Source organism: Narcine bancroftii, chromosome 3, assembly GCF_036971445.1.
Source record: "Narcine bancroftii isolate sNarBan1 chromosome 3, sNarBan1.hap1, whole genome shotgun sequence".
Classification (NCBI taxonomy): Eukaryota; Metazoa; Chordata; class Chondrichthyes; order Torpediniformes; family Narcinidae; genus Narcine; species Narcine bancroftii.
Window position 1 is genome coordinate 211,410,174 of NC_091471.1, and position 23,984 is coordinate 211,434,157.

At 41.7% G+C, this 23,984-nt stretch overlaps 1 protein-coding gene across 6 annotated transcripts in view; it reads left to right on the forward strand.

Moving 5' to 3' along the window:
* sorcs2 (sortilin-related VPS10 domain containing receptor 2) overlaps nucleotides 1-23,984 on the forward strand; it is an 848,688-nt gene that overhangs the window by 677,456 nt on the left and 147,248 nt on the right. For all 6 annotated transcript variants that reach the window (XR_011354139.1, XR_011354138.1, XM_069926521.1 and 3 more), the window contains exons 12-14: nucleotides 9,554-9,630; nucleotides 19,151-19,242; nucleotides 21,179-21,286. Coding sequence is in view for 4 of the 6 variants with exons in the window: in XM_069926521.1 (XP_069782622.1) it covers nucleotides 9,554-9,630; nucleotides 19,151-19,242; nucleotides 21,179-21,286 (277 nt within the window). In the remaining 2 variants the exon portion in view is untranslated. The remainder of the gene's footprint in view (nucleotides 1-9,553; nucleotides 9,631-19,150; nucleotides 19,243-21,178; nucleotides 21,287-23,984) is intronic.

A 23,984-nucleotide genomic window follows, 5' to 3' on the forward strand; every position in this document is an offset into this window, starting at 1 on the left:
CTAAGGGAGCAGGTGGACTTGGACAGGTTGGGAGAAGAGGCAAAAAGTGGCAGATGGAATACAGCACAAGGAAGTATATGGTTTTGCATTTTGGTAGAAGGAATAAAGGCATAGACTATTTTCTAAATGGGGAGAAAAATCAAAAAGTATAGGTCCAAAGGGACTCCCTGGTCCAGGATTCATTAAAGGATAACTTGCAGGTTGATTTGGTGGTATGGAAGTCAAATACAATGTTAGCATTCATTTGGAGAGGACTAGAATATAAAAGCAAAGATTATAATGCTGTCTTTATAAGACATTGGTCGGACCACGTTTTTAGTATTGTGAACAGTTTTAGGCATGATATCCACAAAAGGATTTGCTGGTGTCGAAGAGGTTTACAAGGATGATCCTGGGGATAAGAGGGTTAATATATGATGACTCATTGAAGGGGAATCTCATTGAAACCTACTTAATATTCAGGTGACAGGGAACCATTAGTCGCAAGTCCCTTGGATGGTAGGGTGATGTAACACAAGGGGTTACATGTGATCTCAAACCTAGGTGGTACCTGGAAAATGGATCTACATCTGAGATAAATTTGTGGCAGTGATGACATTTTCAGAACCCACACAGAGGGCAATAATAGACAGAAATGGAGTCAGTTTGGCAGCAACTCTTTTATTAATTCCTCAGATGAATGATAAGGACCCTCAGCAGAGAAATGCACTGTAAAACAGATGTTCACAGGTATTCTCCCAACACTCTCTAGTCTTCAAGAGGTTACAAGAGGCTGGCACCTTCGTGGACAGAGATTAATTAGTGAACTTCCACTCCAAGCTTCAGCTCCTGACGGAACAGATTCCTTTAACCATGCACATGCATTTAGTAGCCTTTAGTACTTCCACGTGTACTTTCTCAGGAGAACATAACCACTTGCAACCAAATTAGCAGAAGAGGTCCCGGCTCTATAGATTAGCTGGAGGGCTTTGTGCTATAAAAAATTGGTGTTCTTGGTATTGACGAAACTGATAAGTAACCCTGAAACAGTCAGGTAAAGAAACTAGCTGTCCTGCAACAATCATCACTTAGTCAATCATTACTTAGTGGGGCCTGAGGCCAATCAGAGGCACAAATCATGCAATAGGTGGTTCCAGTATTGATTTTAAAAATGAAGCCGTTATTCATTTATGGTCAGGGAAGAGCAGGTTTAGGGAACTTTACAACAAGCAAATTTTGGGCATGGCATCCCAACTGTGGCAGTGGTGAATGTTGGCCTAAAGGGTTATTTAGTGTAAATTCTGGTGAAAAGGTGGTGGCAGACATTGATTATGACCAAAATTGCTTTGGCACTGAGGGCCTCCTTGGGCCCAGTGGCCATGTTGTCTGCAGATGAAACAGATCCCTCATAGACCTCCACAACTCCTGTCTCTACCACGTCCACCATTCCAACCTCAGACTCACTCGATAGTCCCTGGTGCTATTAAAAACATTTTATACCTGCTTCCTTCACTGGGTTTGGATCTTTGCCTTTGACAATGTTGTAAACTCCTCATGATTTTGGCACGTCTTTGCCTTCCCTCCCTATGCAAGAAATGGGAAACATTTCCTTCATCCAGGGTGATACCCATTAACAATAGCATTTATCAAGGTTGGCTTAAAGGTATTCCAGAATGTTTTTGAAGGCTGGTACATATGATATATTCAGTGCTATGTATCCTGTGCCAGCCTACAGGGTAACAATGGGGTCCTTCCCATTTTGATCATATTCATGCAATAGTACTCATACTAAGGAATTTTTTTTATCTTACTTTTGTGAGCCTCCAACCCACAGAAGTTCACCTGTGGAACTCTTACCCACGGGTAGCCCTGGTCAGGAACTCTTCTCCTCTCGGACCTTGTTCCTTTAAGGGGGCCTCATTGAACCCTTTTACCAGTACTTTTCCTTTTATTTTTCTCTCCTTTTGGCAATTTAAGATGGGATACTTTAACTACTCCACACAGGAAGATATCCATGTTCAAATGACTGACTCAATCCCCTTTGCTCAAAGATGAGCTGCTGCGAACCTAAGTCACCAGGGCAAGGCTAAAGGTTACCCATAGAATCATAAAATATTACAGGGCAGAAAATAGTTCCTTCGTTCCATCTAGTCTATGCAGAACTTTATTATTCTGCCTGATCCCACTGACCTGGATCCAATCCCTAGCCCTCCATACACCTCTCACGTACCTGTCCAAATTTTTCTTAAATGTTAAAATTGACCCTGCGTTCACCACCTCAGCTGTCAGCTCATTCTACATTCCCAACACTCTGTGTGTGAAGAAGTTGTCTCTAATGTTCCCCCTAAACCCTGAACCCATGTCCTCTGGTTTGTATCACACCTATCCTCAGTGGGAAAAGCCTACTTGCATTTACTCTATCTGTACTTCTCATAATTTTGTATACCTCGATTAAATCTCCCCTCATTCTTCTACGTTCTAGGAAATAAAGTCCTAAACTGTGTAACCTTACTGTGTAAATCAGATTCTCAAGTTTTGGCAACATCCCAGTCAATCTTCTCTGCACTCTTTCAATTTTATTGATTTCTTTCCTGTTAGGTGACTAAAACTACACATAATACTCCAAATTTGGCCTCACCCATGTCTTATACAACTTTACCATAACATCCCAACTTGTGTACTCAATACTTTGATTTCTGAAGGCCAATATTGCCAAAAGCTCTCTTTACAACCTTGTCTATCTGTGACGCCACTTTCCGGGAATTATGTATCTGTAATCCCAGATCCTGTGTATGTCCTACCTTGGCTTGTCTTCCCAAATGCTACCCCTCACACTTGTTTGCATTAAATTCTATATTCTATTTTGCAGTCTACTTTTCCAGCTGGTCCAGATCCTCTGCAAGCCTTGAAAACCTTCGCTGTCCACACAAACCTGCAAACCTGCTGATCCAATTTACCACATTATCATCCAGATCATTAATATAGATGTCAAACAACAATGAACCCTGCACCACTAGTCACAGACCTCCAGTCAGAGAGGCAATATTACACTACCACTCTCTGGCTTCTCCCATAAAGCCAATGTCAAATCCAGTTCACTACCTCACCATGAATATCAAGCGACTGAACATTCCTGACTAACCTCCCATGTAGGGCCTTGTCAAAGGCCTTACTAAAGTCCATGTAGATTTATCATAGCTTTCCCTCATCAACTTTCCCAGTAGCCTCCTTGAAAAACTAACAGATTTGTTAAACACAACCTACCATGCATAAAACCATGTTGGCTGTCCCTAATCAGTCCCTGATTATCTAAATACTTGTATGTGCAATATCTTAGAACACCTGCCAATAACCTGCCTACTACTGATGTCAGGCTCTCCAGCCTATAATTTCCTGTGTTATTTTTGGAGCTTTTTTAAAACATTGGAACAATATGAGGAACCCTCCAATCCTCCAGGACCTCACCTGAGGCTAAGAACATTTAAATATTATCTGCCAGGGCTCCTGCATTTCTGCACTAGCCTCCCTCAAGGTTTGAGGGAATACCTCACCAGGCCCGTCACCTTTATTCGCTTTAAGACAGTAAGCACCTCTTCTTCTTTCATCTGCAGAGGTTCCATGCCTTTACTGTTTGTTTGTATCATTTCCCTAGACTCTGGGCCAGTTTCCTGAGTAAATACAAATGCAAAGAATTCATTTACGATCTCCCCATCTCTACTAGCTCCATAGATAGCCGACCACTCTGATCTTCGAAAGGACCAATTTTGTCTGATGCTATCACTTTGCTCTTAATAAACGTGTGGAAGCCCTTAGGATTTTCCTTCACCTTGTCTGCCAAAGCAACCCCATGTTTTCTTTTAGCTCTCCTGATTTCCCTCTTAACTTTTTTCCTGCATTTTCTATACTCTTCAAGTACCTTATTTGCTCCTTGTTGCTTATATCTCCAAGCACCTCTTCTTCTAAACAAGATCTCCAATATCCCCTGAAATCGAAGGTTCCCTAGGCCTGTTAACTTTGCCTTGAATCTTTACAGGAACATACAAACTCTTGTACTTACACAATTTCACCTTTGAAGACCTTCCATTTATCAAGAACATCCTTGTCAGAAAACAAGCTAGCTCAATCCACACTTTCTAGATCCTTTCCCATTTCCTCAAAATTGACCTTTCTCCAATTTAGAATCTAAACAGGAGGACCAAACCTCACCTATCCATAATTATCCTCAAACTAATGGCATTAGGCAATCAAGCTCGACAGTTGAAAACAGAGGAGTAGCTGATTGGGTAATCGAGTTCAAGTTAAAGACAAGAGGGTCGAAAAAGGAGAGACACAGTAGATAGCAGTTCATTAAATCAAGTCCAACATTAGTGAAACTTGGTTGCAGGAGAGACATGGTTCCAGGGTTCCGGAGCTTCTGATGTGATAGAACAGGGGTGGGGGGGGGGGGGGGGGGAATGAAAGGACGAGGAGTGGCATTGCTCATCAGGGAAAATATCAGCTATGCCTAGGCAGGACAGACCAGAAGACCAGAGCGCTCATCTACTGAGGCTATGTGGGTGGAGCTGAGGAACGGGAAAGGTATGACCACATTCATGGGCTTGTACCAATAGTCAATGATAATTGGAGGAACAAATCTGTAGTGAAAGAGCAAACAGCTTCAGGAAATTTAAGGTTGTGAGATTAGGAGATTTGAACTTTCCACATATTGATGGTGTAAGGTAAAAACGTCATGAGTTGGGACCGGAGAAGGAGTCACCCAGTACTAAGGAGTAACAGGATGCAGGTGTGACCTTGTATGCTCAAGATAAGTGTGGCAATAACAAGATGATGTGCAGCAGACTAACAGAGAAGGGTAGCAACAGCTTATTCATTGGACAATGTAATGGTATGATAATTTACTAAGTGCATGTCCTGGGGTATAAAAAAAACACCATTTGCTGATATCATTAGAATGCGCCTTCTCCAACTAACACTGTTAGTTGCAAGTGTTACAATCCGGTAATAAAGAACCTTGATTTCGACTCAGTCTGGTGTCTGACTCACTCATTCTCGAACAAAGCAGACCTAACAATGGGGAGACCCATATTGTAAAAGGGCTGGATGGCTTGGAGTTTGTCACATGTGTTCAGGAAAGTTTCTAAATCAATTATAAATCAATACATAAGATGTACCAGCTAGAGAGAGTGCAATACCGGATCTCCTATAGGGAATGAGATAGGACAGGTGACAGAAGTATACAGTATGTAGGGGAATATTTTGTGTCCAGTGATCATAATGCCATTAGTTTTAAGTTAATTATGGAGAAGGATCAATCTGGTCCTCGGGTTGAGATTCTAAATTGGAGAAAGGCCAGTTTTGAGGAATTGAGAAAGGATCTAGAAGGTGTGGATTAGGATAAGTTGTTTTCTAGCAAGGATGTCTTTGGTACGAGGAAGACTGTCAAAGGTGAAATTTTTAGAGTACAGAGTTTGCATGTTCTGTCAGGATCAAACACAAGGTCAGCAGGCATAGGAAACCTTGATTTTAGAGGAATCTGGTTCAGAAGAACAGAGGTGTACAGCAGGTATAGATCACATGGAACAAATGAGGTACTTGAGGAGTATTAAAAAATGCAAGAAAAATCTCAACAAAGAAATCAGGAAGGCTAAAAGGAGGCATGAGGTTGTTTTGGCAAACAATGTAATTGAAAGTCCGAAGGATTTCTACAGGTATATTAAGAGCAAAAAGATAGTAAGGGACAAAATTGGTCCCCTTGAAGATCAGAGTGGTCAGCTTTGTATGGAGCTAAAAGAGATGGGGGAGATCGAAATGTTTTTTTTAAATCAGTATTCACTCAAGAAATGAGCACAGAGTCGTGGGAAGTAAGAAAAATATATACAGATTAACGAGGAGGTGATGTTTGCTGTCTTAAAGCTAATAAGGGTGGATAAATCCCCCAGACCTGACAAGATATTCCCTTGGAACTTGAGGGAAGCTAGTGTAGAAATTGCAAGGGCTCTGTCCTTTGCCATGGGTGAGCTGCTGGAGGATTGGAGGGTAGCTCATGTGGTACCATTGTTTAAAAAAAAAAGACTCCAAAGTAACCCTGAAAGTTATAGGCCAGTGAGCCTGACATCAGTGGTAGGTAAATTATTGGAAGGTGTTCTAAAAGATCAGATATGTAATTATTTGGATAGCCAGGGACTGTTTAGAGATAGTCAACATGGCTTTGTGTGTGATAGGTTGTGTTTAACCACTCTTATAGACCTTTTTGAGGAAAGTTGATGAGAGAATGGCTATGAATGTTGTCTATGTGAACTTTAGTAAGGCTGTTGATAAAGTCGCATATGGGAGGTTAGTCAAAAAGGTTCAGATTCTAGGTATTCATGGTGAAGTAGTGAATTGGATTAGGCAATGGCTAGATGGGAGAAGGTGGAGAGTAGTAGTGGATGCTAGTTTCTCAGACTGGAGGCCTGTGATGAGTGATGTGCCTCAAGGATCGGTGCTGGGACCATTGTTGTTTGTCATCTATATCGATGGTAATATGGAAAATTGGATCAGCAAGTTTGCATATGGCACTAAGATTGGAGGTGTTGTGAACAGCGAAGAAGGTTTTCAAAGCTTTCTGAGGGATCTGAACCCAGCTGGAAAAATGGGCTGAAAATGGCAGATGGAAATTAATGCAGACAAGCGTGAGGGATTGCATTTTGAAAGGACAAGCCAAGGAAGGGCAGACACTATAAATGGTAGGACACTGAGGAGTGCGGTAGAGCAGAGGGATCTAGGAATACAGATACATAATTCCCTGAAAGTGGCGTCACAGGTGGATAGAGTTGGAAAGAAATTTTCTAGCATATTGGCCTTCATAAATCCAAGTATTGAGTATGAGTTGGGATGTTATGGTAAAATTGTATTTAAAAATTGGTGAGGCCAAATTTAGAGTATTGTGTGCAGTTTTGGTCACCTAATGACAGGAAATGTATCAATAAGGTAGAAACAGTACAGAGAAGATTTACTAGGATGTTGTCCGGACTTCAGAAACTGAATTACAGGGAAAGGTTAAATAGATTAGGACTTTATTAGCTGGAACACAGAAGAATGAAGGGAGATTTGATAGAGGTATTTATAATTATGAAGAGTATAGACAGAGAAATATAGGTAGGCTTTTTACTTAGGGTAGGTGAGATACCATCCAGAGGACATGGGTTAAGGATGAAAGGAGAATGATTTAGAGGGAATATGACAGGGAACTTCTTCACACAGAGTGGTGGGAGTATGGAATGAGCTACCATCTGAAGAGGTGAATGCAGGCTCAATTTTAATATTCAAAAAGAATTTTGACAGATACATGGGTGATAGAGGTATGGAGGGCTATGGACTAGGTGCAGTTCAGTGGGACTAGGCAAAAAAATATAATCTGGAATAGATGAGAAGAGCTGAAGGGGCCTGTTTCTGTGCTGTAATGTTCTATGGTTCTATTATGATCACTGGACCCATATTCTGTCACCTGTTCTGTCTCATTCCCTAATAGGAGTTCTGGTATTGCACTCTCTCTAGTTCATACCTCGATATATTGATTTAGAAAACTTTGCTAGATAGAATATTAAAGATGCAGTGTCTGAATTTGATAAGATGCGAGACCTATTCATGGATTATATCATAATCTGAGGATTTAAGTGGTGTGGATGCTCCGGGGATTCCCTGTCTGGTGTCTGGGGGCCGTTATTTGATTCATATTTACAATCTATACAGATAACCTTGTTTAGAGGGAGGGGGCAGATTAGCAAGGAGATATTTTTTTCCCTTTTCATTATTGACTAATAAATAAAACAGGGTTTAACTACAGATTACGGATCGTATAACAGAACAACATGATCACATCAGAGAAGGGTAACATTTCTTATGAAAGGGAATTTTATGTGTATTCTATATTGATTTTGGACGTAGTAGGAGTTATGATTTAATTGCTTATAATGATAGAATTTAATGTCCTGAACAAAATAAGTTAATGAAATAATTATGGTTAAGCTTCTAATTTTCAATTGCTATGTGACATGTATATGATATGATTTGATTTATGTTATCATTAATGTTCCTTGTGTAAATTTTTTTTTAAACTCAATAAAAATATTTCAAAAAGAAAGAGAAAGGATCGTGTACCTGTACAACCCCATGAGTGTGGTTATACCTTTACCATTCCTCAGCTCCACCCATGTCGCCTCAGTCGACGAGGCCTCTTGTCCAGACATTCACAACTTTTATTTGCCTATGGCCCCCCCCCCCCCCACCTTGGACTCTGCTCAACTGTTATAGGTTCCTTCCCAATGAAGCAGTCAAATTTTGGTTTCTTTTGCACTACTCTCCTACTGACTATATAAAAACATAAAAAGTATTTATGTTTTGTGAGGTTAAAAGAAAACAATGATTTTACTTAAATGTGCAATTGTGCCCAGGTAGACCGTAGGGCCCCATTGAGAATGGTTACTCTAATCTGTCCTGTCTGAGCACAGCTGTGATTTTTCCTGACGAGCAATGGTGCTCGTTCATCCCTGCCACTCTATCGAGTTTGAAACAACAGAACCCCAAATCATTGAGCTTCCAGCCCTGCCCCTCCTGCAATCAAGTTTCACTAATGGCCACAATGTCATAATTTTACCTTGTTTGGAATCTCTAAGAAAACTGTGGTCACCGAATTATAAGACTCTGATGAACAATGCTCATTCCCATTCACATTTTATTTCTACTTGTGAACAAGGAAAGCAGTACACCCCCTGTTACCAAATTGTTCTGAAAAATTCCATGCAGGTCATTACCTTTATACATACATTTCTCCAATTGGAATTGTATCAACTACCTTTAGTATAGAAAAGTCACAAATGAGGATATACCTTGAAGATATGAATAACCAATTATAATTGCAAGCTTACTGATCTTCTATTGCATGCTATGTGCATCAGGAAACAGTCAAGACCATAATTATTGCAATTTTCTTTTCCACATTTTATTTTGTGATAAAGCCACAGCTGTTATTGTGGGCAGTGCCCTCTAGGCCATCTTTTTGCCTATCATTTTCATTTCAAGTTCAGCTATGGTCAATGTGGAATTTTTGCTTGTACATTTTCACAGAGAGATGCTTGTCGCTTTAACCCATGGTATTTTGCAGTTTCCACAGTTGCATCATAAGGGGCATCTTTATGTTGTAGACCTTGTCCATCAAGAATTCATTTTTAGACAATACATTTTCTTTTTTATGTAATTCTTTCGACAGCAAAAACAGAAAGAAGGAATTCCATCAGTGTGCATGTGAGAGGTGTTTAACCCAATTGGTCTGCACCATCTTAATATAAACTCTCTTTAAGTCTCCATTGCTCAGATCTGCCTTTTAAAATGCATGACATTTTGCTGCTTAGAACATGAACATAGTGGGAGAATTATGATTTCATTGAAATACATTGTTCTACAGCTGGTGGGAAAGAATGTTGAAGATAATCCTACTTAGCTTTGTCCTTTTGAAATAAGGAATATGTACAGATCAGCTGAAGACTTTATTTTGCTTCTCCATTATAAAAAAAAAGAATGACTTCTTGTCTCTTAGGAAACTTGGGTGCCCAGCTGGTTGAGTATAAAGAAGATATGTACATAACCTCTGACTGTGGCAATACTTGGAGGCAGGCAAGTAATTAAACTGTTTTGCACTAACAACACAGAAACGCTGGGAGAACCCAGCAGCTCTCACAGTGTCCATAGGAGGTAAAGATACATAACTGATGTTTTGGGAACACTTTGAAGAAGGGCTCAGGCCCTGAAACGTCGGTTATGTATCTTTGCCTCCTATGGATGTTGTGAGCCCTGTAAGTTCCTCCAGTATTTCTGTGCTTTTACTACAATCACAGACCTTCATGTTTCACCAACTGCTTTGCACGGTGGCTTAAAAGTCTTTTTATGTAATTGAAACATTGGTCATTGTATGTCGTGCAGCTGTTGTACAATTCTCTTTGCTAGTTTCCAATGTAAACAGTGAGGCATGACCCTAATCAGCACTAGCTTCAAGGTAAACATCTTTTTTCCTCTTGGATTCAGTGTGCTTGTATCTTTTATCATTCAGATTACTTTCATACTGAAACCTTAATGAGCCTGGAAGCCGATTCCTTATTTGCAGATAACAATCATATGCTATATGTAGTTCAGAAAGCATGAGTGAAGACATTTTAAGGATATGAAAAAGCACAAAATTGGCAGCAAATTTTTTTGTCAGAGATTGTCTGAAGGGGATTATCTTGCAGATGGGCCAATTGTTGTTATGAACGTTCTAGAAGGGGCACAACACTGGAGAATCTCCCTTTTGATTTAAAAAGTTACAGTTAATGCCCTCACAGAGGAAGAAAAGGTAATGGTCTAAGATATTGAAAGGGTATTTTATATTTGGTTCTATGTAAGGTGTAGCTGGGGACCTTGGGCATTACTTTTATTTGAGGAGAAGTTTCCAGCTATATTGTAACTGGAAATCTAATGTTTTCACCATATCTTCCTTTACTGTAATCTTGAACTGGAAGTATGGTATCATTGTCAAGGATCATTTCAAGGATCATTTTAAAATTTTTAATTAATTCCAGTACACAGAATGGGTTGATTCAATGAACTGGCAAATTTTAATATGTTCACCCATGAGGAAAGGTTTTGCTCAAAATACTATCAAATATTTATGTCAGATAGAAGAAATAGTGAATGCTTATAGAGCAGACAGATTGCTGAAGTTAGATCAGACGGGATTTGTTAAAAACAGAAGACTAGCAGATAATGTGTGTAAATTTATTAACCTGATTCATACGGCACAAACAAACAACACCAACTGTGGCAGTAGCACTTGATGCAGAGAAAGCCTTTGGAGGCATCTTTTTAAAGTATACAGAGATTTTAATTACTGGAAAAATTCATTGATTGGTCCTATGGCAAAAGTGGTAACCAATGGATATGTTTCAGATTACTTTAAATTGAGTAGGTCAACAAGACAGGGATGCCCACTATTACCTTCCCTGTTTGCTTTAGCTATAGAACCATTGACAGAGCTGATAAGAAAAGACCCCAAGATAAAGGGAATAAAAATAAAAGAGGAAGGATTTAAAATGAGCTTATTTGCAGATGATATTATAATATATTTAAGACACCCAGATAAATCAATAAGAAGGTTATATACAAAATCAAAATAATACAGGCGCTATCAGGATACAAGGTTAATTTCAATGCCACTGAATAAAGTCGACTATACAGAATGTAAAAGGGAATCTACTTTCAAATGGCAATCACAGGCCATACGTTACTTAGGTATCAGATTAGATAATAATTTAAATAATTTGTATAAATTAAATTATCAACCAATAATAAGGAAAATATGAGGATTTAGAGAAATGGAAAGAATTACCACTATCTTTAATAGGGAGAGTAAACTGCATCAAAATGAATGTATTCCCACGACTACAGTACTTATTCCAAACATTACCGATTCCCTTGACATGGGACTTCTTTAAAAAATTGAATAAAATAATAAGAATGTTCCTATGGAAAGGCAAAAGACCTTTTCACTTTAATACACGTCTACATTACATGGATAACATTACAATGTCCATGTTAGTTTACTTGGATAAACTAACATGGACATATAAACTAGGGGGATTGCAGTTACCAAATTTCAAAAACTACTACAGGGCAGCACAATTAAGATTTTTGTTAAACTTTTACCAAGCAGGAGAAAAACAGGCTTGGCTTAAGATAGAGTTGTATAAATCAGAGGAAAATGTTCCTGAACACTTGCTCTATCAATGGAATGAGAAACTGGTGCAACATAACAAGCTACCAATATTACATCGTATATTAAAATATGGAGAATACATCTAGAACAAAGGATAACAAATTATCGAATACCAAAAATGTTACTAACACAAAGCCGAGTAAATCCTTTTACAATGGATAATTTATTCTTCAAGGAATGGGCGAGAAAAGGAATTAAAAGAATAAAAGCTTGTTTTTTGGGAAATAATTTATTGACATTTGAACAGTTAAAAGATAAATATGGAATATCACATTGTACAATATTTTCGTATTATCAATTGAAAACATAATTAAACGAGAAGCTGGGAGCTCGTCTAAGGTTACCTGAGTGTAGTTGTTTTGAATATTTAATCACAGATACTGTGATGGTTAAAAAATGTATCACAAACATGAATAGTAAATTACAAAACAAGGAAAATGATGAAGTAATAGAAACCCAAACAGTGTTGGGAAAAAGACTTAAATATACGGATAAAGAATGAAACATGGATGGAACTATGTGCAGGTACCATGACTAATACAATCAGCACTCGGTATCATATGATTCAATACAATTGGCTCCATAGATTATATACTACACCGTCAAAAGTTAAAAGAATGGAATCCAACACTATCGGACAAATGCTTCCGTTGTAAACAAGAAATTGGTACAATAATGTGGACATGTATTAAAGTGAGGATTTAAAGCCAATATTAAATAGAATTACAAAAAAATAAGATACCAAAAGACCCAAAAGTCTCCCTGTTAAACAACATAAAAGATAAAGAACTAGGTCTAAAATTAGATAGAGCTCAAAAACAATTCATTATGATTGCATTAGTGGCAGCAAAAAAATGCATAATGATAACTTGGAAAATGGAAACACCTTTAAAAATCCAAGAGTGGTACATTGAAATGATTATGTGTATTCCATTAGAAAACAATACCTATAACCTAAGAGACAAATACACTTTATTTGAACAAATTTGCAAACCATATATAAAGTTTATTAGGAATTGCCAATTTCAGACCTCCATCTCTTGACAGGTTACAATTAAGAAAATAGTTATGTATAGTATATTGGACAACACGATCTCTCTTTTCTGTTTTGTTTGTTTTTCTCTTTTCTCTCTTTAAGTTATGGGGGTGGGGAGGGAGGAAATAATGAAAATGTCACTATGTACATATTAATACTGAACATCTGTTGTGGTGATACACCACTAGCCTACTTCAGGGGGCAACCTGTATCCCTGCAGAAGAGCACTGGAGAACAACGCAGCACCTGGCTGGCTGTCAATCAGCCGACCTGAATGGACCAATCCCCACGCGGACAGCTGCCAATCACCCTCCAGGATATAAGCTGCATCTGGCCTCTCGAGTTCAGTCTCAAAGCCAGCATAGCCACTCTCACAGCCAGCTCTGTGGAAGTTTATGTGGAATAAAGCCTGTTGAACAGTCTTTATGTTTTGTTTCTGCTTTTCTGCTCAATAGCACATCACAATTTATTCCACATAAAATTTGAAGCTGTAATGGAGAAGCTCCTGAACTCCAGAAGCCTCAAAGTTGACCCACGTCATCCGGAAGCACAGGCACGCTTCAAAATCTGGAAGCACACGGTCGAAGTGATCATCGAGGCACACGCCGACAACATTCTAGGCTCCAATTGAAGCTGGGTCCTGCACCAAGTACTCTGAAGCAATAAACACCCTGGAAACCATGTACAAACCTCCCACAAACGTGGTCTGCGCAAGGTACCTTCTGAGTATTCATGCCCAGCAGCCCAGAGTGATGGCCGAGTCCTACCTGGGAGCCCTACGTGAGTTAGCCCAACCATGCCTGGCAGAGCCTAGGGTGAACGAAAGGGAGGTTGAAAGGTTGATCAGAGACACCTGCATCTGGGGTCTATGCTCGAGAGCTGTCAGGCAGAAGCTCCTGGAGGACAATAGCTACTCACCTGGACAAAACAGTGGAGGTAGTCTGAGCTCTGGAGGCAGCAGTCCTGCACATCAAAGCCTTTGACTCTTGGCTTTCCCAGGTCTCCACGTGGTCAGCACAGACTGTAACTGTGGCCCAAAACCAGATGGTGGATGAGAACATCGCTGAAGGTACCCCATGCCCTTGTAAGTACTGTGGGTCCTAGTATGGGTTAGATTGACGATCGCGCCAAAACCGCCCAGCCAGAAATCAGTACTGCTAAAGATGTGGCAAGAAAGGCCATTTTGCTAAAGTACACCTTTCAAAGCCTGCTGGCAGCTCAGCAGCCCTCTACGACTATCCCCCCCCCCAACTGGTTCTGGCCACATGCGATTGCCAGACGACGCCATTGCCCCTGCTGCAACTTCCGGCCTCCCCATTCTTGGCAGCCCTTCTTCCGCCTCGCTGGCAATGATTGCAGTGAGCATGCCATGAGCTCGGACCAGCCCACGACCATGCCAGCGCCACCCCACTAAGATGCCACGTCTGTGGTCTATAACGATGTCATTTCCGGTCCACGGAGTGACATCACTTCCGTCACTCATGATGACATCACCAGCACCGATGGCCAATGGCGTGACATCACTTCCTCCAGCGCTAACAGCGCAGCCGGAGAGGAAGGCCAGCCAGGCCATCACCACGCACCCCCACGTGGCACCGCCATCTTGTGCCGGGCAGGCGCACGCTCCACAGCCACCCAGGCCCTTCCAGGCCTACAATGAGCACAGCACCGATGACGATGATGACATGGTCAACGTGGATGCTGACCAAGCCACCCTACCAACCCACCACATGCCTCCAGACACTGCCGATCACCACCCGACTCACCCCACACCTCTGGACGCCATTGATCGGCGTGGCTTTTTCTTCTGTTACTCACAGTGGGTTCCTCGCTTCTCGGTCAAGGTCTGCCCAGGCCACAACTTTTCCTCTCCCACCCGAGGTGGAGGCAGCCTTCACGCGCATCAGGCAGGATATCGCAGACGCCACAATGTATGCAATGGACGATGACACCCCCTTCCAGGTGGAGAGCAATGCCTCCGATGTGGCACTGTCACCTTCTTCTACAGGACCCTCCACAGCTCAAACCTGGGGCACTCCGCTATTGAAAAAGAGGCCCAGGTGATCGTAGATGCGTTCCGCCACTGGCGCCACTACCTGGCTGGCAGGGGATTCACTCTCCTCACTGATCAACATGCAGTGGCGTTCATGTTCAACACCATCCACAAAGGCAAGATCAAGAACGACAAGATCTTGCGCTGGAGAGTCATGCTGGCAACATACAGTTATGACATCCAGTATCATCCGGGGAAGTTTAACAACTCCCCTGAAGTCCTCTCCCGGACCTGCGCATCACTCCACGATGACCAGCTTCAGGCCCTGCATGAGTCCCCTTGCCACCCAGACATCACCACTTGATCAAGTCCCAAAACCTCCCGTACATCATTAGGGACATCAGGACCATGACTGAGGCATGCCGGGTCTGCACAGAATGCAAGCCCCGCTTCTTCCGCCCACCCCAGGCCCACGTCATAAAGGTCACTTGGTCCTTCGAGTGCCTCAGCATAGACTTCAAGGGCCCCCTGCCTTCCACGAATCGGAATATCTATTTCCTCGCGGTCATAGATGAGTACTCCCGCTTCCTTTTTGCCATCCCACGTTCAGCCACCTCCAAGGCCACCGTCATCAGGACACTGACGCAGATCTTCACCATGTTCGGCTACCCCACGTTCATCCACAGTAACCAGGGGTCTAGCTTCATGAGTGAGGAACTGCGCCAGTACCTGACAGCAAGGGGCATCGCGACTAGTTGTTCGACTAGTTACAACCCAAGAGGTAATGGGCAAGTGGAACGTGAAAACGGGGTAATTTGGAAGGCGGTCCTTCTGGCTCTTAAGTCTAAGTCTGAGGCGCTCCATGCCATCAGGTCACTCTTGTGCACGGCTACCAGCAGGTGTTTCTCCTACACACGAACCATAACTACGCCTACATTAGGTTCAGCAACGGCAGGGAGGACACTGTCTTAACCAGGGACCTGGCACCAGTGGGAGCACCCACCACAGCACAACAGCATCCTTCATCCCAGGACCATGCCGGAATGACGCACCCCCCGACCCTGGACAGCTGTGGGACTTCCAAGACCATGCCAGCCTGCCACGCCTTCCCCACCCCGGGCACCCCACACTCACTTCAACCATGGGGGATGAACCCGCCCCCCCCCACCCATCCAATGTCTCACACACACTTCAACTCCAGTCGCCCAGGCCACCCCACTGCACTGCACCACGCCAGCCACTACGGCCCCCGCCAACCCGACTAGTCCCTGCTTACTCTCGCCGACCTTTGACCAGGAACCAACCCTGCAACGGTCGCAGAGACTCCGATGGCCACCGGACTGTGTAAACTTGTAAATAATGTACATATGTTTGTGGCTTCATAGAACATGGAATGTAACCTCCCCCCTCTCGGGACAATTTTAAAGAAGGGGGTGAATATGGTGATACACCACTAGCCTACTGCAGGGGGAAACCTATGTCCCTGCAGGAAGACCACAAGGCGACACCCGGTTGGCTGCCAATCATCCTCTGGGCTATAAACTACATCCGGCCCCCGAGCTCAGTCTCAGAGCCAGCACAGCCACTCTCACAGCCAGCTCTGTGGAAGTTTATGTGGAATAAAGCCTGTTGAACAGACTTAATGCTTTGTGTCTGCTTTTCTGCTTGATGGCGCATCAAATCTGTATGTATTATGTGGTTCACAGTGAAGAGTTAAATAAAAATTATTAAAAAAGAGTTCACACAGCATTTTTGGATAAACAAAAGGAGGTGTTGGGCCTGTCCTTTCAACAGAATATTTGTATGACCAGAAGAAATGAAGATTGTTCAATCTAAATCAATGATGTGAGGGAACTAATAGGTCTGTGTTTCCATTGCTCAAACCATAAGACCATGAGCGATAGGAGCAGATTAGACGGTTCAGTCCATCGAGTCTGCTCTGTCATTTGAATCATGTCTGATGTATTCTTCCTTTCAACTTCATTACTTCATTTCCCTGCCTTCTTCCCTTTAATGCTCCAACAAATAAAGAAACAGGCAGTTTCCACTTTAAATAGACCCAATGGCTTGGCCTCCACAGCCGTCTGTAACATTGAATTCCACAGATTAACTCCCTTCTCACCCCCCCCCCCCTTTGACTGAAGATTTTTCCTAATCTCTGTACTAAAGGGATATCTGTGCCCTCTGGTCCTAGACACTCCCACGACTTTAAGCCTCTTCCCCACATCCACTCTATCAAACTTTTCAATATTTAGTATGTTTCAGTGATGCCCGTCATTCTTCTAAATTCTGGAAAGTACAGTCCCAGAGTCATCAAACATTCCTCATGCACTAACCACTCAACTCCAGGATCATTCTTGCAAACTTCCTCTCAACCCTCTCCAGAACCAGTACACCCTTCGTTCGATATGGGGCCCAAAACTGCTCACAATAAACTCCAAATGTGGTCTGACCAGAGCCTGATAAAGCCTTAGCATTATATCTTTCCTTTTATATTCCAGTTCTCTCAAAATGAATGGTAATATTGCATTTGCCTTACCAACCCAATCTTAAGGTAACCTCTAGGGAATCCTGCACTGGGGTTCCTTCATCCCTTTGGACATCTTCTTTCTGCAGATGTGTTTATTCCTTCTACCAAAATGCATGACCATACACGTCCCTACGCTGTATTCAATCTGCCATTTCATTGCCCATTTTCCCAACTTCTCCAAAGTCCCTCCGTAGACTCTGCTTCCTCAACACTACCTGCCCCCTCCACCTAACTTCGTGTCATCTGCAACTAAATAGAGTTAGTTCTGGTTGGAACTTGAACTCAAGGCTATCTGGGATTTCCAGGTGCAGTCAGCTCATTGCCTGAGGTAATGATCCAGCCAGAAGATGAAATTCATGCCCCAACAAGAACCTTGGTCATATTATACATGCTAAATAGAAATGATTGATGGGTGAATTAATTCATAGGGCATCCAGCATCCAGTCATAAATCAGAGATTTGATCAAAGCTTTTTACTAATTATCACATTTATTTTGTGCTGAAAGCAGAAATTTAACATATTTGCGGATAATAACAGGTATAAATGTGACTCACTCATTTGCTTTTCTTTAATCTTATGAATTAAAAGATGAAAAAAAAACAATGTGGTCGGAAGTTGAGTTTGAAAGGTTGTGCATCTGTTCCAGATGGAGGGCTTCAATGCAAAAATGTAAAGAAAAGGAGAAGGTTAAAGAATTGGACTTCTCTGCTTCAGGAACAATGGGGAGAGTTGCTAAATTGCAGGTGCAGAAAGCTACGAAGAAGGCAAATCGAATGTTGGCCCTCATTGCTAAAGGGATTGAGTTTAGGAGCAGAGAGGTTATGCTGCAACTATATGAGGTACTGGTGAGGCTGCATCTGGAGTACTGCATACACTTCTGGTCTCCTGACTTGAGGAAAGATGTACTGGCCTTGGAGGCAGTGCAGAGAAGGTTCACTAGATTTATCTCATAGCCTATCAAGAGAGATTGAGCACTCACTGGAATTCAGAAGAATGAGAGGGAATCTTAAAGAAATGTATAAAATTATGAAAGGAATAGATAAGATTGAGATAGGCAAGTTGTTCCCATTGGTAGGAGAGATGAGAACTAGGGGGCATAGCTCAAAATTCAGAGTAGTTGATTTAGGACAGAGATGAGGAGAAATTGCTTTTCCCAGAGAGTAGTGAATCTATGGAATCCTCTGCCCAGTGAAATGCTACCTTAGTAAACATATTTAAGACAAGAGTGGATAGACATTTGCTTTGTAAGGGAATTAAGGGATATGAGGAAAAGGCTGGTTCCTGGAGATGAGCCTATCATCAGATCAGCCATGATCTCATTGAATGGCAGAGCAGGCCCAATGGGCTGAATGGCCTACTTCTGCTCTGTTCTTGTGTCATAACAAACCTTGTCATGTCCCCATTAAGAAAAAAACACAGATTTTGGGTATATAAAGTAAAAACAGAGAATGATACAAATGGGGCTAATAGTTCAGGTCGAGAATCTTTGTCAGAATCCTGTTCCCAATTCTGGCAAAATCTCTGATTTGAATCATTAATTCAGTTTCTGTTTCTGTAGACGTTGCCTGACCAGCTGGGTGTTTGCGGTATTTTCTCCTTTTCTTTCCCATTGATCCTGTTTGTAAATGTAATCTGGAGCAAAGAGTGAGGAAATGCATTTATTTTTAAGCCTGGTTGCTTTTCTGGCGCATCGCCTGGACCGATTTGAAGACAAGCTTTGAACTCAATCAGATTTGCAGTTTGTTATCCTTCTCATCAATTAATTTTTAAAAAGATTTTTTTTCAGAGTTAATGATAATCTCATAGTTCTCATATCATTTCTTCAGGTGTTTGAGGAAGAGCATCATATTCTGTACCTTGATCATGGTGGTGTTATTGTCGCTGTCAAGGATACCTCAATCCCCCTAAAGATACTAAAGTAAGGAAATTTCAGTGAAACTTTCATAATGAATAACCATAATTAATTATTTTGTTCGGAAAAACTTGTCCTGATCTTGACGAGGATAGGGAAGTGGTTAGAGCAATGCTATTACAGGGCCACTCATTTAGGTTCAAATCCGGCCCTGCCTGTAAGAAGTTGGTAATTTCTCCGTGATCTCTGTGGGTTTCCTTTTGGTGCTCTGGTTTTCTCCCACCCTCCAAAAATGTTTGCGATTGGTAGGTTAATTGGGTGGCATGGGTTTCATGGGCCAGAAGAGCATTCTACTATGTTGCATTGTTATAATTTTTTAAAAATTAAAAACCGGTGTGTAAAGCCCTCCAAGCAATAGTGGATGCAACCCAGGACATCACAGGTAAAACCCTCCCCACTCTTGGGTTCATATACAGGGAATGCTGCCGTCAGAGAGTAGCATCAATTATCAAGGACCCACACCACACAGCACATGCTCTGTCCTCACTGCTGCCTTAGGAAAGAGGTGTCGGTCCCACAAGACTGGCACCACCAGGTTCAGGAACAGCTGCTACTCCTCCACCATCAGACTCCTCAACGACAAACTCAATCGGGGACTAATTTAAGGACTCTTATTTGTGCACTTTATTGATTTTTTTATTCTCTCTGTATTGCACAGTCAGTTTACCTTCGTTATTGGCTTACAGTTCTTTATTTGTTTGCACGTATACATTTTTTTTGCATGACCAGTTAGTGGTAATTCTGTCTCACCCACTGGAAAAAGAATCCCACGGTTATATGTGATGTCATGTATGTACTCTGACAACAATCTGAAACAAATTTACATCAACAGTTAGCAAAGACTAAGGAACATTTCAATGACCAAAGACTAAAGAGTTCTAAGGGGTTAGCAAAATAGACCTAATCCCTGTTTGGCAGCTACAGAAGTAAAGTTACCTTTGTTTCAGGTCAGAAGATGGTCAGGTCACCAAGGTCAATTCATGACCTCTCAACCATTCTAGTCTCCTGTTGGCTAATGAATCTGGTCCCTTGCCGTGGAAATACCAGCTTAATGTGTGGGCTTGAGGTTGCATGGCTGGCCTCCCCTTTCAGTAAGGTGCAGAAACTTAGTGAAGCACCTGGGTTGCTGAGTGGCATGGCAGCTCAGCCTGAGTGGGGTTGTGAGAAAAATCAAGATCTCTGGCTCAGTCAGAGATCCAGGTAGTGGGCAGGTGTTGCATGGTGGAAGGTGAGAGGAGGAGATGTGGTGGCCTGGTTTAGATTTGGAGGATATTCAGAGAAAGTAAGTCTGGAAATATCATCATTCGAGTGTTAGGGGAAGTTGGAGTGGTCAGGGAAATATCAGGGAGATGAGGTTTGGTCATGGAGTTCTTGGTGGGGGGCAAGGGAGTGGAATGTTGGTTGGGTATTGAAGTATTTTAAAACAAGCTGAAGTTCTTCAATATACGCTTACTCCTAGATGATTAGCAATGGTAAAATTTTTTCAGCTGTTTTCTCATTTAATTGAGTCAACTAGATCTTCTTGTCAGATACCAGAGAGGAACATGCATTGCACAGACCTGCCACATGACCATCCAGTGCTCAGTGGATGGATGATCGGTGCAGAGACTTTTGCTATTGAACTTGAAGTGGTCCAGTCAGACCATCAAAACTACTCTCTTAAAGCAATGAAAAGGAGTTAATTCAGAAAATATCTGGCTGAATAGTGCAAAAAAAAGCATAAATTAAAATTTAAAGGTACATATCAGGTACATAATTGCTGAGTGGAACTATTAATGTTATAAATTTCATTGCTTCTAATTTACTTCAACAGGTTGTGAAAGTAGATGAGAAACAATGAAGGGTGATTTAACAACTTTTGAGGAAGTACGGGAGTTGGTTGTGTTACTGTCATAACTATGAGGAGAATAAACGATATACTTACTGTGTTCTTTATGTCTAGATTCAGTGTAGATGAAGGACATACTTGGACAACACACAATTTTACCAGCACTTCCGTCTTTGTGGATGGACTTCTGAGTGAACCAGGAGATGAAACACTGGTTATGACGTGAGTATTTATATTGACTAAATTCATGTTTTCAGATTTAATATTAGTGTGAGCATTTTGTGGTCTGACCTGCAAATCTCTCCTTTCAGGCAAGAGAGATTAGGAGAAGGATTATTCAATATTCTGAAGGTGCAAATATAAATTGTTTCTATACTGTGAACTATTGTTTAAACTGCATGAGAAACACCCTGCACTCATTTCAATTACAGAGCAAGTACCAATGATAGATTACAAAATACCCTGATCCAAGATAATTGTTGAGCTACAACACTTATTGCTGCCGACATGCGGTGTCTTTGGTTTCTTTACTGAAATTGGTACTGGCTAATTCTAATTGCAATTTTTTTAGTACAGAAGGCGCAATTACAAATTGTTCTTGTTGATTTGCAGTTATGATTTCTTGAAAATAATTTCTTTGGGTTTCAGGTCAGTTTGCTGTCATATTATTTTCCTCAATCCTTTGAAAAATCTATGAAATGTGCAAATTGTGGCCTATTCATAATACAGTACATTCAAGATAGATCAGGATCTCACAGTCGGGGCAGAGCAACAGGTTAAACAGGCAGAGTTTTCCCCTGTTCGAAAAAGCACATAAACTCAACAAAAAGCAAGGCTCCTGATCATTTAATTTTATTGCAGGTACACAATCCTTTATCCGGACATCTAAAATCCGGAAAGCTCCAAAATCCAGCAAGTGGGGACCGCCGGTTGGGGGAGACGGCTGAGGGACCGGTGGTTGGGGGAGGCAGCCGGTCGGCCGAGGGACCACGGTCGGGGGAGACAGCTGAGGGACCGGCGGTCGGGAGAGACGTCCGGGCAGCCGAGGGACCACGGTTGGGGGAGACAGCCGAGGGACCCTGGTTGGGGGAGACAGCTGAGGGACCGGTGGACAGGGGAGACATCCGGCCGGCTGAGGGATTGGCGGTTGGGGGAAGCGACCGAGAGACCATGGTTGGGGGAGATGGCTGGGCGTCTGGAACGGGGTGGGGGTGGATATGGCAGCACAATTCGGGTGGGCTTTCCGAAATCCGGAAAAATCTGAAATTCGGAATACACTGTCCCCCAAGAGTTCCGGATAAAGGATCGGGTACCTATAATGCAAATACTGGTATCCAAAATTGTGCTTGAGATACACATGAGCAAGGATTCACTGGAGTCCCAAGCCATATCCTCAAAACTACTTGAGATAGCCCTCTTCAATTCCAGGTAGAATTTTTAAAAGAAAACCTTCAAACATTTATAATAAAATATATAGTTAAATACAAGTAACATGTTCATATGATGGAGAATATGATGTCAGCAGAAGTATAGATCTCTTCACCCAGTAAACAAATTTTGATCAGTATATTTGTTGGGAGAACACAATCCTGTAACAATAAACTCTGCAGGTTGGAGGCAGTCAAAATAGGCTTTAAGATCGTCGGCTCAAAGTAATTCAAAAAAGCCAACTGTCAGAACCTACAGAGGTTTGGATACGCATGAGTAATCTGCTCCCAGCCATCTTGACTTTAATTGGCTAGGAAGGAAGGTAGTTATTGCAGCAATTAACTTCATTATGTGACATTAATTAGTTCTTTTTGAGTTGAATTTCATTGATTTTTCAATGCAGCATCTCCAGTAAGCAGGAAAAAAGTAGCAAGTGTACTTCATTAGAATTTATCAACTTCCAGTAGCCAACATGTAATCAGTACTTTTAATTAAAAATTGAATTCCATGTATTTTACCATGCAGGAATACCCTTAACACAGCACTATATTGGACCCCTCTTTCAAAATTAGTCAAAAATATTTATGAATGATTCTGAGCAACACCACAGCAAATTCAGTACCCTTGATATTCTTGCTGCACAGTAATCAGGGAAGGGCATCTGCTCTGAAAAACACACTCATCATTGCAACCTGACAAGAGTAATGTGTGTTATTGGCACTCTGGTGTAGCTAGAGCACTGCTGCTTTACAGACCTGTTGGTCATTTGGCCACTGTAAATGTCCCTAGTATGTAGGAGAGTGGTAAAATTCCAGTTAACATGGGAGAGTAAGATACCAGGAAAATCAGTGATGAATGGATTGTTCCATGAGTCACACCATAGACTCTTTACGTTGACTTGGCCTCCCTTCTATGTCAGGAAATATGAAATACAAAGGGCACGTTGAAGAGCTTTGGAACAATATACAGTAAAAACCCTGAGTATCCGGCCAGATAAGTGTATTTGCCAGTTTCTTGAGATTGCTTGTTGTGTGATTGGTGAACTGATTGCTAGGAGGTGCCAATTTTAAACTCCTATATTTTTTACCTATTCATTTTCCACGATTTTTAAATTTTTTGTTGCTTGCTTATGGCTGCCAGATGCTTGAATTACAGATAACAGAGATTTTATAGTACTTGCGAGGAATCTGCTCTCGTTTCTAAATGACCATGAGATAGAAATTGAGGGAAGCACAGTTGATAATGAAAGGGCCTTCTTTTGATGCTAACCTTGAGTGCTGTCCGTGACTGTGTTGGTTCCCCTGAGTGCTCTGGTTTCTTCCCACATTCCAGAGTTGTGATGGTAGATCACTGTAAATTGCTCGTTACTGTAGCTGGGTGACCAGAGTAAATTGATGTGAGAGAGAATAGGTTGAAGGGTGATAAGGGAGAAAGGTCTGAGAGCTGGCACAGGGCTTCTGTGACCTGTGGAAATATGAGAAAGGGAAGTTGC